Source organism: Lithobates pipiens, unplaced genomic scaffold (genome assembly GCF_037356315.1).
Source record: "Lithobates pipiens isolate NorthernLeopardFrog02 unplaced genomic scaffold, aLitPip1_a1.2 Scaffold_16, whole genome shotgun sequence".
In the NCBI taxonomy this organism is placed as follows: Eukaryota; Metazoa; Chordata; class Amphibia; order Anura; family Ranidae; genus Lithobates; species Lithobates pipiens.
This window is the reverse complement of record NW_027507748.1, coordinates 650455954-650470349: the sequence shown is the minus strand read 5'-3', so window position 1 is coordinate 650470349 and position 14396 is coordinate 650455954. Positions and strand designations below refer to the sequence as shown.

The 14396-nt window shown below is 45.4% G+C and overlaps 1 protein-coding gene across 3 annotated transcripts in view; it reads left to right on the top strand.

Annotated features, from left to right (window-relative positions):
- The window catches only part of DYNC2H1 (dynein cytoplasmic 2 heavy chain 1), a 694454-nt gene that overhangs the window by 175541 nt on the left and 504517 nt on the right, over positions 1-14396 (top strand). For all 3 annotated transcript variants that reach the window (XM_077484358.1, XM_077484357.1, XM_077484356.1), the window contains exons 38-40: positions 1268-1532; positions 4515-4722; positions 4811-4940. In XM_077484358.1, coding sequence (XP_077340484.1) covers positions 1268-1532; positions 4515-4722; positions 4811-4940 — 603 coding nt within the window. The remainder of the gene's footprint in view (positions 1-1267; positions 1533-4514; positions 4723-4810; positions 4941-14396) is intronic.

Here is a 14396-nt window from a genome sequence, read left to right as displayed (position 1 = left end):
TCAGGTGACAGTACTGATACTCATCTGATACTGATGCGGAATGGCTCATCATTGTCACATGGGGGTGGGGAGACAGTCATTTGTACAGTGACTTAGTTGTAGGGTCTTAGAGCTTACACCGGACCTCCTATCCTAGATTCCAGGCAGTAGAATGAAGCAGCAGGGAAACAAAGGAATGTTAAATATGTGCTTTTAGGGAGCAATTATTAAAGCAAACATGTTGCTTTGCCCTGGATGGGCACGGGTTTGCTTTAACCTGTGTACAAACATTCTGCCTAAATTCTTGCATCCTTAACATCTGTAAAGGAGGAAGTTGTTACAGACACATGGGGAAGATTTACTAAAACTGCTACACAAAGAATGTGGTGCAGCCGTGCATTGTAACCAATCAGCTTCTAGCTTCAGCTTGTTCAGTTAGGCAATTTTGACAATAAACACACATTCACATTGGGCTGATTTGGCATTCGATATTGCATGCCAAATCGGCGGCTATTGTTGGAAATGGCACCATCCGAATCGGTGCGGCGCTGCACCAATTCCCAAAAGTGATTCCCTTAGACCCCTTTCACACCAGGGCGTTTTGCAGGCGCTATAGCGTTAGAAATAGCGCCTGCAATCTGCCCTAAAGAAGCTGCACCATTATGTGTAGTGTGAAAGCTCGAGGGCTTTCACACTACAGCGGTGCACTGGCAGGACGTCAGGGAAAGTCCTGCCAGCAGCTTCTTTGGAGCGGTGAAGGAGCTCCTCCACCACTGCTCTCCATTGAAATCAATGGGGCAGCGCTGTAATACCGCCGGCAAAACGCAGCTATTGCGGCATATTGCCGGCGTTTTTAACCCCAGCTAGCGGCCGAAATGCGCTGCAAATTCGTCGGTAAAACGTCTATGGGCGGTGTGGTGTGAAAGGGGTCTAACTACTTTTGGAGACTTCGGGGGCAATTTGAATAGACATCTGTGCATGAACCCGCACAGATGTCTGTCAAATCGCCCGCAAAGTCAGACTGCATTGTCGATTTGAAATCGTGCGAGTTCAGCAATTTCAAACCCGCATCAGTGTGAACCTAGGCTGAAACCTAGAAGCTGATTGGTTACTATGCACAGCTGCACCAGATTCTGTGTGCATCAGTTTTGGTAAATCCCCCCTCAATGTGTGCACCTTATTTGCTTTCACATCACAAGGAAAATGTGGTTAATAGATTTTATTTATTCATGTCAACGACTTCTTTTTAAATAATATCATGCTTCTTTGCTTTGTCTTCCTGGTCTAGATTAAAAAAGCACTGGAACTCTATGAACAGCTACGCCAGAGAATGGGTGTGGTCATTGTTGGGCCCAGTGGTGCAGGCAAGTCCACCCTATGGCGCATGTTAAGAGGAGCACTTGGCAAAACTGGGAAGGTTGTAAAGCAGTATACCATGAACCCTAAAGCAATGCCAAGACACCAACTGTTGGGTCACATAGACATGGACACACGAGAGTGGTCAGATGGAGTCCTAACCAACAGCGCTCGTCAGGTTGTCAGAGAGCCTCAAGGTCAGTCATTTCTGCATTTCATTTTGGTACATTGGTTAAAAAAAACATCTGACAGTCAACATATAAGCAACATATAAGGAAAACTGATTGAATGAAATGATTGTAGGGCACCTTTACAACATATACTCTTGATTTACTCATCCCAGTTTGTAATGTTTGGCACTTGTATTGTTTTAAATACAGCATAATATTTTTGATACAATTTGAATATTGGATTTGTCTTTAACCACTTGAGATCCGCGCTATAGCCAAATGACGGCTACAGCGCGGATCTCCTTTTCCGGGACGACGTCAATAGACGTAGTCCCGTGCATGAGCGCCCTGCGCGCCCCCTGAGGGGCGCGCGGCGCGCTCTGTGATCGGCGAGTCTACGAGACTCGCCTGATCACCGATCCGTGCAAGGGGTCGATCCCGACCCCTTATCACGTGATCAGCTGTCAGCCAATGACAGCTGATCATGTGATATAAAGGAGCCGGTAATCGGCTATTATTCCTCCTCGCGCTGACAGCGCGAGGATAAAAAAAAAGCTGATCGCCGGCGGCCGTGATCGGGACATCAGTCCCGATCATGGCAAGCCCTGTTAGTGACCACCTGCCCCCTGCCAGTGCCCACCTGCCCCCTGCCAGTGCCACAATAGAAAAAATAAAGGGCCCCCCTGTCAGTGCCACCCAGCAGTGCCCACAGTGCCACCCAGCAGTGCCCACAATCTGCCTCAACATAGGTGCTGCACCCCAGTGCCACATATCCGTGCCCATCAGTGTCATCTACCAGTGCCCAGCAGTGCCGCCCATCAGTGCCCAGCAGTGCCACCTATCAGAGCCACCTATCAGTGCCACCTATAAGTGCCCATCAGTCCCATCTACCAGTGGTACCTATCAGTGCCCATCCGTGCCACCCATCTGTGCCACCCATCCATGCCACCTTATCTGTGCCAATCTTTGCCCATCAGTGCCGCCTTATCTGTGCCCATCGGTGTCGCCTTATCTGTGCCTATTAGTGCCGCCTTAACTATGCCTATCAGTGCCCACCAATGCAGCCTATCAGTGCCCACCAATGCAGCCCATCAGTGCCCACCAGTGCAGCCTATCAGTGCCGCCTCATCAGCGCACTTCAATGAAGGAGAAAAATGACCTGTTTGCAAAATTTTATAACAAACTATTAAACATGATTTTTTTTTTTTTGCATCTTTTTTTATTTGTTTAGCAAAAAATAAAACTCCCAGCTGTGATTAAATACCACCAAAAGAAAGCTCTATTTGTGGGAAAAAAATGATAAGATGAGCATCCGCAGACACCCGATTTCGTCCGCCTCCGCAACAGTCCGATTCTGCAGACGGAGGAAAATCCTATTTTTCTATCCGTCTGCAGAGCGGATCGGAACGAACACGGACATACGGTCCGTGCTCGTCCGATCCCCATAGAGGAGAGCGGAGCGCTGACAGGACGGTCCCTGCACAGTGTGCGGAGACCGCCCTGTCCGCAGCCGGCTCAGCAGGGACAACGGAGCGATCCCCGCTGAGCGAGCGGATCTTCACGGGGCGGATCATTACTGATCCGCCCCGTGTGAAAGAGGCCTTAAGGTATACGTACACGTCAGTATTTATATGTTTTAATTAAGCTGTACATTACCTTCAAAACAAGCCCTCACTGAAATGTAGTGGCAGGCATCCTAGCAACCCCGCAGTGGTTGTTCTGTCAACAGCTTAGTTCACTCTGCTGCCTCCTAGCAGTGCCTTGGCAGCTCAGCTCCTCCTGCTCCCTCTCCTGGCAGCCTTCTGGTCTTATAATCTCTAACATAAAAACAGAGGAGAGGAGCTCTGCGAGGGGGGCATAGGCAGTTGAGCAGCTGGGAGAATGACTTGAACCATTTTTGAGTTTATGCTGTGAACTCTGAGAAAAAATAGCTTACAGCCACTGGGGTCAGTGAAGCTTTTGTTTCAAACTCATTTAGTGGGCGGCACAGTGGTGTAGTGGTTAGCACTCTTGCCTAGCAGTAAGAAGGTTTCGCTGGTTCATATCCCAAGCACGACACTACCTGCCTGGAGTTTGCATGTTCTCCTTGTGCCCGCGTGGGTTTCCTCCGGGTTCTCCGGTTTCCTCCCACACTCCAAAGACATACAGGTAGGTTAATTGGCTTCAGTTCAAAATTGACCCTAGTATATGAATGGGGACCTTGGATCGTGGGCTCCCTGAGGGTAGGGATAGGGACAATTGTAGACACTCAGGTTGAACTGGATGGACTGGTGTCTTTATTCAACCTTACTAACTATGTAACTATGTAGTTCTTGTTAGGAATATAGGGATTTTTGATTGTCCACAGTCTGGTGACAGACTCACAGCTAGGATAACTAACATATGACATTTGGTCTACAAAGTACGTATGGTTGAGAAGAAATACAGTCAAATGAGCAGCGACTGGTTCAGTGTGAGTCTTCACATTACAAACTCTTTGAGTGCTCTGATCCAAGTTGTCTAAACTATAAGCACATCGATATTGACAAGAAACTCAGCATAGTGATAAGATTGATAAAAAGAGAGAAGTACTAAATGTCTGTGAACAGATGTACAGAAGAGGAACAAGTACCATGTGCCAGACACCATTTGGAAGTGTCATGAGAACTAATACTTACGACCATGTTATAAAAACTGTGTGGGCTCTGTCAAAAGCTTTTACTGCATCAGTGACCATCGGGTAGGGTACTTTTTCTGGCCCGTGCCTTGCCCAGTTCAGAATATTGAGGGCTCTAATGGTGTTATCACATGCTTCTCAACCTAGAATGGAACCAGTTTGATCAGGGCGACCTACAGATGCAATATGGTCTAGCAGTTTGGAAGCCATGCGTTTGGAAAACATGTTGGTATCTGTATTTAATAGGTAGATCGGCCTATAATTTTAACAGCAAGGTAAAATAGCTTCTTTAGGTAGGGGATTACTATAAACCCGCTTTTAATTCAAATCTTTATTTGTATTGTTTTTAATAGAAATCAATTCTTGGATAATCTGTGATGGTGATATTGATCCAGAGTGGATTGAGTCTCTAAATTCTGTACTTGACGATAACCGGCTCCTCACCATGCCCAGTGGAGAGCGAATCCAGTTTGGTCCCAATGTTAACTTCATCTTTGAAACACACGATCTGAGCAGTGCCTCTCCAGCCACCATATCTAGAATGGGAATGATTTTCATGAGGTAATCAAACTCGCACTCTACCAAGAGCACCTTTTGATCATCCATTATTGCATTTCTTGAAATAACTTTATTTGATTTTCTTATGTAGCGACGAGAACACTGATCGGAACTCTTTGATCCGCTCCTGGCTCCGGGGACAGCCAGAAGCGCACAGACCTAATTTGGAGAACTGGATCGGAGATTATTTTGAGAAGGCATTAAATTGGGTTCTTAAACAGGTACATTAGTGAGTAATATGTGCTGTTCTACATTTTTATAGCTTTTTCTGGGTCATCGGCAGTATATTACATTCCCTGTTGGCAGCAGAGGAATGAAATACTGGAGTTTGATGTGTTCTATGCTTGGGGCACTGACTGAATTACACAGTGTGATCCATTCCAGGCATGTGTGCGAGTGGAAAAAATAAGCGGAACTTTATGTTTCAAAGCCGTAATATTGTAATCAAATGAGCAGCTCTTGCCTGCTGAGGCTTATATTACTGTCCCTGTATATCATGTACTGCCTCCAAATTAACAGTCAGCACTTCCCTCATAGATAGTACAGAAAAGGTGATTTCTGAAGTTTGGGAACTGATATTGGCTGGAGGTGAAACTCTAGAGTTAATGAGATTTTTTGCCAGAAGCTATACGTTTTGCAGTTCCATGATATGTTAAATAGTGTTGTACGGTAGACTTTGCAGTTTGAATTCCAATCATTATGCCATTGGATAAATGCTATGCTAACATACATTGCATAACCAAAAGTTTGTGGACACCTGACCATCGCACCTACACAGTGGGGTTTATTTAATAAAACTGCAGAGTGCAGCGGTGCATGGTAGCCAATCGGCTTCTAACCTCACCCTGTTCAGTTAAGCTTTGACAGAAAACCTGCAGGCTGATTTTTGTGCAGAGCTGCTCTAGATTTTGCACTCTCCAGTTTTAGTAAATAAACCCCTATAAGTCAAAGTTAGGTAGACACACTTTCAGATTATTGTGTGGAGAATATGGTCAATGTCACAGCATACAAATACATTTTAGACAATTGGGTCCTTCCAACTATTTAGCCACAGTTTGGGAGGTGCTCTTTTCAGTTCCAGCATGACTATGCCTCTTTGAATTAAGCCATCTCCGTAAAGACATGGTTTGACTAGTTTGGAGTGGTGGAACTCTAGTGTCCTACAGAGAGCCCTAACTTTAAATGTATTGAACACCATTGGGATGAATTGGAACACAGAATGCAAGCCAGGTCTTCTTGACCAACATTAGTACCTGATCTCACAAATGTTCCTTAGGCAAAATTTGACAGATTTCCTCAAATTTGGTGGGTATTGTTATAGCTGAAAAAAAGCATGTGTGTGTGGGTGGAGGAGAAATTCCAGATTATTGCCCGTGGTTTTTGAATGGGATGTCCAACAAGTTTATACAGTATATGCATGAAGGTATAATATTCACAAACTTTTGGCCTTCTAGTGTAACACTGAATTATATTTTAGATTAGGTGTTGTTCGCTAAGCACTGTTTTCTGCTAAACTGGGCACAAAACCCCAATGAATAAATATATATATGTATAATATGTGTGTGTGTGTATATATATATATATATATATATATATATATATATATATATATATATATATATATATATAATATGCAGTTATAGGGCGAGTGACTCCCTTTTTGTATCCAAGTCCAACAAGTGGAGATGGTATCAATAGTGGGCTCCAAAACATCATCCATCACCAATTATGTATCAAAGACGGATACAATCTTCAAAATTCTTTACTTCAAATTATAGTTTTCATAACTGTTACAAGCAATGTAGCGACTGTACAGTTTCAAGCAACCCTGTTCTTCATCAATTTGTGAGGAAGGCTCCTTTCTCATGGGCGTCTCCGTGCAACATATTCTGCTTGCTCAGCGGGGGATTGCTCCACTTACCTTCGCTGAGCGTGGGGGGATGCCACGTCCTGTCCGCTCCGCTGTGCAGAGCGGAAACAAAGCCCCACTCTCCTCTATGGGGAAATTGTATGGAAACGGACCACCTTTCCGTTTTCATCTGATCCTTTCCCATCTGATCCACCAGATGGATGAAAATAGATCCACCATCCATTTGGATTTTGTGGGCAGATTCAGATCGGATAGCGGCAGATGTCAGCGGACATGTGCAAGGTCCGATCAGGTCCACCTGAAAAACTGACATGTGGACTTGATTGGACAGCCTGTGTGACAGGGCCCTACATGTTTACTACACAAGTACACATCTAAATACACACACGGATGTATCCCAGTCACCAATGAAACCTCAGTATTTGTACACCTTTAACTACAAAACATACATTACTCTTAGCCATGACCAATATCATGTAATAATAATTCCATTATTATACTGTCCCAAGGATGTAAGCCTTCATTCAACTCCGATTCAGTTCATTATTCATATCCTAAAAGAAGAGCATAACATTGTATATAATAAATGAGTGGTCAATTTCTATGTCCAGAATCAAGAGTAGTTAAAGAAACAAATAGAGTATCGTCTCTAAACCTTAGGAATGCAGTGTATTTAATTGGTTAATCCACTGTACCTCCCTTTGTTTTAGTTTTAGAATTCTGTCAACCCCTCCCTTGGTATTTCTTCTAAAATCATGAACCTCAATTCAGTGTCTCTGATTGCGTTCCATAAAATGTTTCCGTACTGGTAAACCTGGTTGTTTGCCTCAGATGGAGCTGCGATGTTTGGATATGCAGTCTTTAATCTTTTGTGTGGTTTCCCCCACTTAAATTAAGTTACAGGGGCACATCCAAGGCAAACAACCAGGTTTACCAGTACTGAAATATTTTATGGAACACAATCACAGAGGCACTGAATTGAGGTTCATAATTTTAAAAGAAATACCTAGGGACAGGAAAGGGGGTGACAGGATTCTAATACTAAAACAAAGGGTGGTATAGTGGATTAACAAATTAAATACATTCTATCCCCATGGCTTGAATAGAGACTATAATCTCTATTTGTTTCTTTAAATACTCTTTATTTTGGGCATATAAATTGACTATTCATTTATTATACAAATTTTATTCTTTCCTTTTCAGGATATGAATAATGAACAGGATCAGAGTTGATAGAACAATGAAGGCTTACATCCTTGGGACAGTATAATAATGGGATTATTAGTACATGATATATGTTATGGCTAAGTGCAATGTATGTTTTGTAGTTAAAGTTGTATAAATATCTTTGTTCAAATATATATGTATCCTCTCCCCCATGTCAGGCAGTCATTTGCACTTAAAGTGGAAGTTCCATGTTTGGATGGAACGCCGCTTTAATGTCTGAACCGATGGCAACAAAAGTGAGTACACCCCTAAGTGAAAATGTCCAAATTGGGCCCAAAGTGTCAATATTTTGTGTGGCCATCAGTATTTTCCAGCACTGCCTTAACCCTCTTAGGCATGGAGTTCACCAAAGCTTCAAAAATTGCCACTGAATTCCTCTTCCACTCCTCCATGATGACATCACGGTGCTGTTGGATGTTAGAGACCTTTCACTCCTCCACCTTCCGTTTGAGGATGCCCAACAGATGCTCAATAGGGTTTAGGTCTGGAGATATGCTTGGCCAGTCCATCACCTTTACCCTCAGTTTCTTTAGCAAGGCATTGGTCGTCTTGGAGGCGTTTAGGGTCATTATCCTGTTGGAATACTGCAATGCGGCCCAGTCTCCGAAGAGAGAGGATCATGCTCTGCTTCAGTATGTCACAGTACATGTTGGCATTCATGGTTCTCTCAATGAACTGTAGATCCCCAGTGCCGGCAGCACTCATGCAGCCCCAGACCATGATATTCCACCATGATTGACTGTAGACAAGACACACTTGTCTTTGTACTCCTCACTTGGTTGCCGCCACAGACGCTTGACACCATCTGAACCAAATAAGTTTATCTTGGTCTCATAAGACCACAGGACATAGTTTCATTAATCCATGCCCTTAGTCTGCTTGTCTTCAGCAAACTGTTTGCAGGCTTTCTTGTGCATCTTTAGAAGAGGCTTCCTCCTTGAACGACAGCCATGCAGACCAATTTGATGCAGTGTGTGGCGTATGGTCTGAGCACTGACAGGCTGACCCCCCATATCTTCAACCTCTGCAGGAATGCTGGCAGCACTCATACATCTTTTCCCCATAGACAACTTCTGGATATGACTCTGAGAACATGCACTCAACCTATTTGGTCGACCATGACGAGGCCTGTTCTCAGTGGAACCTGTCCTGTTAAACCGCTGTATGGTCTTGGCCACCATGCTGTAACTCAGTTTCATGGTCTTGCCAATCTTGTTATAGCCTAGGCCATCTTTATGTAGAGCAACAATTATTTTTTTGCAGATCCTTGGAGAGTTATTTGCCATGTGGTGCCATGTTGAACTTCCAGTGACCAGTATGAGAGAGTGGGAGCGATAACACCAAATTTAACATACCTCCTGCCCATTCACACCTGAGACCGTGTAACACTAATGAATCACATGACACCGGGGAGGGAAAATGTCTAATTGGGTGTACTCACTTTTGTTGCCAGCGGTTTAGACATTAATGGCTGTGTGTTGTTATTTTAAGGGGGCAGAACATTTACACTTATACAAGCTGTACACTCACTACCTTACATTGTAGCAAAGTGTCATTTCTTCAGTGTTGTCACATGAAAAAATATAATATATTTACAAAAATATGAGGGGTGTACTCACTTTTGTGAGATACTGTATATGTATGTCTATACAGTGCCTTGCGAAAGTATTCGGCCCCCTTGAACTTTTCAACCTTTGCCACATTTCAGGTTTCAAACATAAAGATATAAAATTTTAATTTCCCAAGTGTTCTTCCAGGACAGCCCTTGAGAGATGGAGCTCCTCCCATCGACACAGGAAACACATTGTCACAGTTCAAAAGGCGGTCCCTCAGGTCCCTGGTCAGTCATTTGTGTTTCCTCCGTCGGAGGAACATGTTGCCAGGAACCTGGAGGCCCCTCTCAGGGGCTGCCTGAGAACCTGTAAGCCATAAGGGACCGGGTCCTGTTTTTTGGCTGCAGTTTGGGTCCATACCTTTTTTCTTGTGGCTCGGGTACCGTCCAGCTGAACCGGAGCAGACCCGTTACCCTCCTCCTTCCAGTGCCGAGGTGGCCAGGGGCAGAATGACGCCGGTTTCCCCCAGGAGCGGTGAGTGGAACCTTCCATCTCTGCTCCTTGTTGCGGTGGGGTCGGAGACGCCGAGCGTCATTTCCGGCGGAACCGCGTCATCACTGTGTGCCGAGACTTCCGGTTCCGGGTCTCTAGGGTACAAGGAGGAGAGGGAGAGCCAGCGCTGTGCCTGTACAGTCCCGACCAGCGTCCAGCAATACCGGACTAGCGGCGGGATCCGGAGCAGCAGAGGGGGACCATGGAGGCTATTCCCCAGGACACTCCGGCGGAGACAGGCACCAGCCAATCCCAGGTAGGCTGCTGGGCATGCTATTACTCTGGTGGAGTGGTGGTGTTTGTAGGCTGGGTTCTGTAGTGCCCCATGGTGGTGGTTAACTCACAGTTAAGGATGTATGCAGTTGGGTGATTCTAAGGAGGGACATGGAGCTGACGCTAAAAAATTCTTTGTCTTCTTATTTTCAGGCTAAAGAGCTACCAAAGAAAGACAAGGCAGGCCGCAAAAAGTGCCCTAATTGTGGGAATAGGTTGTCCTCTGGCTCTAACAAAGCCCTATGCAAGCAATGCATTGCAAGCTTGCTTAAATCTGAGGCAGATTCCCCCTTAGCAAAATTGTTGGGCTCCTTTAAAGAGGAAATGGCGTCGACCTTTAAATCCCTCCGGGAGTTAATCACTGACGTAGGGTCAGCTGCCTCCACGAGTAAAATAACTGCAATCTCCTCCTCACCATGCCTTACAACACCCAGCTCAGGGGAGCCCCGTATGGTCAGGGAGCCTAGCCCCACGTTGATTAGCCCCGATTTCTCTGACACAGACTCTGATCAGGAAGAGGAGCAAACAACATCTAAAGCCTCAAAGTATAGATTGTCTCTTGAGGAAGTGGATGAGCTAATGGGTGCTATCTATGATACACTGGAAATTGAGGAGGAAGAAACTCAGTTATCCAGACATGATCAAATGTATGAGGCTCTGTGGAAAAAGAAAGCAAGGGTTTTCCCTATACCTAAGGTGCTTTCTGACCTTGTCCTTAAGGAGTGGTCTGAACCAGATAAAAAGGTTTTCTTTCCTAAATCCCTTAAGAGAAGGTTCCCTTTTGATGAGAGCCCAAAGGCGGTCTGGAATAAAAATCCTAAACTAGACGCCCCTCTGTCCAAAGTCTCAAAGCAGGCTGATCTGGCCTTTGAGGATATGGGGCACCTGAAAGATCCCATGGACAGGAGAACATTGTCTTAAAGAGGGCCTGGGATGCCTCTATGGCAGGCTTAAAACCAGCTCTAGCTACTTCTTGTGTAGCTAGAAACCTGGAGTTCTGGTTGTCTCAACTACAGGAACATTTAAAAGCAGGCACTCCTAGGGGGGAGCTTCTGAAATCCTTCCCTATGCTTTTTAAGGCCACCAGTTTCATCTTTGACGCCTCCACGGACTCCGTAAAATTTACGGCTAAGTCAGCAGCACTTTCAGTGGCAGCAAGGAGGTCAGTATGGATGAAAACTTGGGGGGGAGACACGGCGTCTAAAACCCGCCTGTGCAGCGTCCCTTTTACAGGAGACTTAGTCTTCGGGCCTGAATTAGATTCCGCCTTAGAAAGGACGGCGGATAAAAAGAAAACCTTTCCCGCAAAAAAGAAACATTTCCAAAGAAAAATTTTTCGGCCCTTTAAGGAACCCTCTAAATCAGAGAAGAGTTCAACCCCCAAAAAACATTGGTCGGGACAGAAAGGGAAAGGGAAAGGGTGCATACTGTTTAGCCGCCCCAATCAGGATCCCAAACACCAGTGACGTCAGGGTTCCTGTGGGAGGAAGATTAAGCAGGTTTCTTCCTCAATGGGAAGAGACAACCTCGAACGAGTTTGTCTTAAATATAATAAAAAGGGGTCATGCGCTGGAATTCCACAGCAGCCCTCCCTCAAGGTTTTTGGTGACAAAGCTCCCAAGTCACTCAGAAAAGGCCAGGGCCTTACCTTTACTGATAGGGGAAATGGTGGATCAAGAGGTATTGACACCAGTCCCTATTCAGGAACAAGGAGACGGTTTTTACTCGCACATTTTCGTAGTAAAAAAACCGTCAGGGAAGTTCAGACTAATTATGAACCTCCGACCACTGAATCGCTCCATCCGTTACAAGAGATTTCGGATGGAGTCCATTTATTCCATAAAGAATCTTCTCCAGAAAGAGATATTTATGGCCACCCTGGATCTAAGGGATGCTTATCTGCATATTCCAATAAGGGAGAAATGCCAGAAATTCCTTCGGATGGCAGTGCAGATAGACACAAAAGTTTACCACTTTCAGTGCAGAGCGCTCCCCTTCGGTCTGTCATCCTCCCCGAGAATCTTTTCCAAGGTTCTCGGAGAGGCTCTAGTTCCACTGAGGCTTCAATCAGTCTCAATTATTCCCTATCTAGACGACCTGCTCCTAACAGCACACTCGGAGAGTCGTCTTTCTCAGGATCTGGAGTTGACTCAACTCAGCCTGAGTCGATTAGGGTGGATTGTCAGTCAGGAGAAATCCAAGACAACCCCAACACAGGAGATCCTGTATTTGGGTTACTGGATCAAGTCGGTGGACCAGAAAATTATACTGCCGGAAGAAAAGATTTTGAATCTGTGGCAGAGAACATCTTTTCTTCAATGCAGCCCCAAATGTACGGTGAGGGAAGTAATGTCGGTCTTAGGTCTTATGACGGCAGCCATTCCAGCCGTACAATGGGCCAGGTTCCACCAAAGAGACCTTCAGGGATTTCTGTTGGAACAATTAAAGGGCAGAGATCTGGAGGAGGAGGTATCGATCCCCTCAAAGATAAAACGCTCCCCCTGGTGGTGGAAGGACAGGGAGAACCTAAACAAAGGGGTTCATTGGGTCCTTCCTGTCACTTCAACACTGACAACGGATGCGAGCAGCTGGGGCTGGGGAGCCCACCTCGGCTCAAGCTGGGTCCAGGACAAGTGGACCCCGGAAGAGAAATGTTTCTCTTCCAATTGGAAGGAGCTAACAGCGATCCTAAGAGCTGTTCTAGCCTTTCACCCCACAATACAGGGTCACCATCTACAAGTCCGTTCAGACAATATGACGGCTGTAGCATACATAAACAAACAAGGAGGTACCAGGAGTCCTCGTTTGATGTTGGTAGCCAGACGCATTTTCCAGTGGGCAGAAGCCAATCTGGAATCCATTTCTGCAGTTCACCTGAAAGGGGAGCTGAACAGCACGGCGGACTTCTTGAGTCGACAAAAAGTTTCGAACCAAGAGTGGTCCTTACACCCAGAGGCATTCAATCTCATAACAACTCACTGGGGAAAACCAGAAGTAGACCTTTTTGTGAGCAAAGAGAATGCAAAGGTTCCCAATTTTTGCTCGCTAAACCCAGGAGATCAGCCCCTGGCTGTAGATGCCTTGCAAACTCCATGGACTTTCAGTCTGGCCTATGCATTTCCCCCTCTTCATCTCATTCCGAGGGTCCTAGCAAGATTCCTCACAGAAAAAACCTGTTTGATTCTAGTAGCACCATTCTGGCCCAGGAGACCATGGTTCACAACGTTGCTACAATTAACAGACTGTCCGCCTCTAAGGCTTCCCTGCAGACAGGACCTCCTGTCGCAGGGACCTCTTTATCATCCACAGGTGGCCACACTGAAGCTTTCAGCGTGGTTACTGAGGAGGAAATCTTAAGGAGTAAGGGCCTGACAGATGAGGTAATTGCGACCTTACTACAGAGTCGCAAACCAGTCACGAGGGCTATTTACAAAAAAGTCTGGAAAAAATGTAATAGCTGGCTGAATAGCCGTGACATAAATACGGCTAATATTCTACAGTTTTTACAGGAAGGTGTAAACAAAGGGTTAACCCTAAGTACTATTAAGGTACAGATAGCTGCCTTAAGTGTGTACCTAGATGAACGCTTACAGGAAAATCCTTTTGTGGCTAGGTTCTGTAAGGCAGTCGCTAGACGTAAGCCGGTCAGAGTCAGCAAAGTCCCATCCTGGGATTTAGCAGTCGTACTAAAAGCTTTCTTGGGGTCACCCTTTGAGCCTATCTCAGAGGCCTCCCTAAGGCTTATTACATTTAAGACAGTACTCCTGGTGGCAATCACTTCAGCCCGTAGGGTCAGTGAAATCCAAGCCCTTTCCATCAGGGAACCATTTCTACAGATCCTAGAAGACAGAGTCATACTAAAGACAGACCCTGGGTTCTTACCAAAGGTAGCTTCTAGCTTCCATAGGTCCCAAGATATTGTCCTCCCCTCATTTTGTCAAAATGCAGCAAATGAGAAAGAAGAACGTTTTCATTTATTGGATGTGAGGAGGTGTATCTTAAAGTGACAAATCCTTTCAGAATCTCTGACTCCCTTTTTGTCCTTTTTTCCGGGCAGCGTAGGGGGCAAAAAGCTTCAAAAGTAACCATAGCTAGATGGATTAGGCTAGCTATAGCAGAGGGGTATAAGGCCTTGAATAGAGATCCTCCTGAGGGTGTTAAAGCTCACTCAACAAGAGCGTTGTCTGCATCCTGGGCAGAAA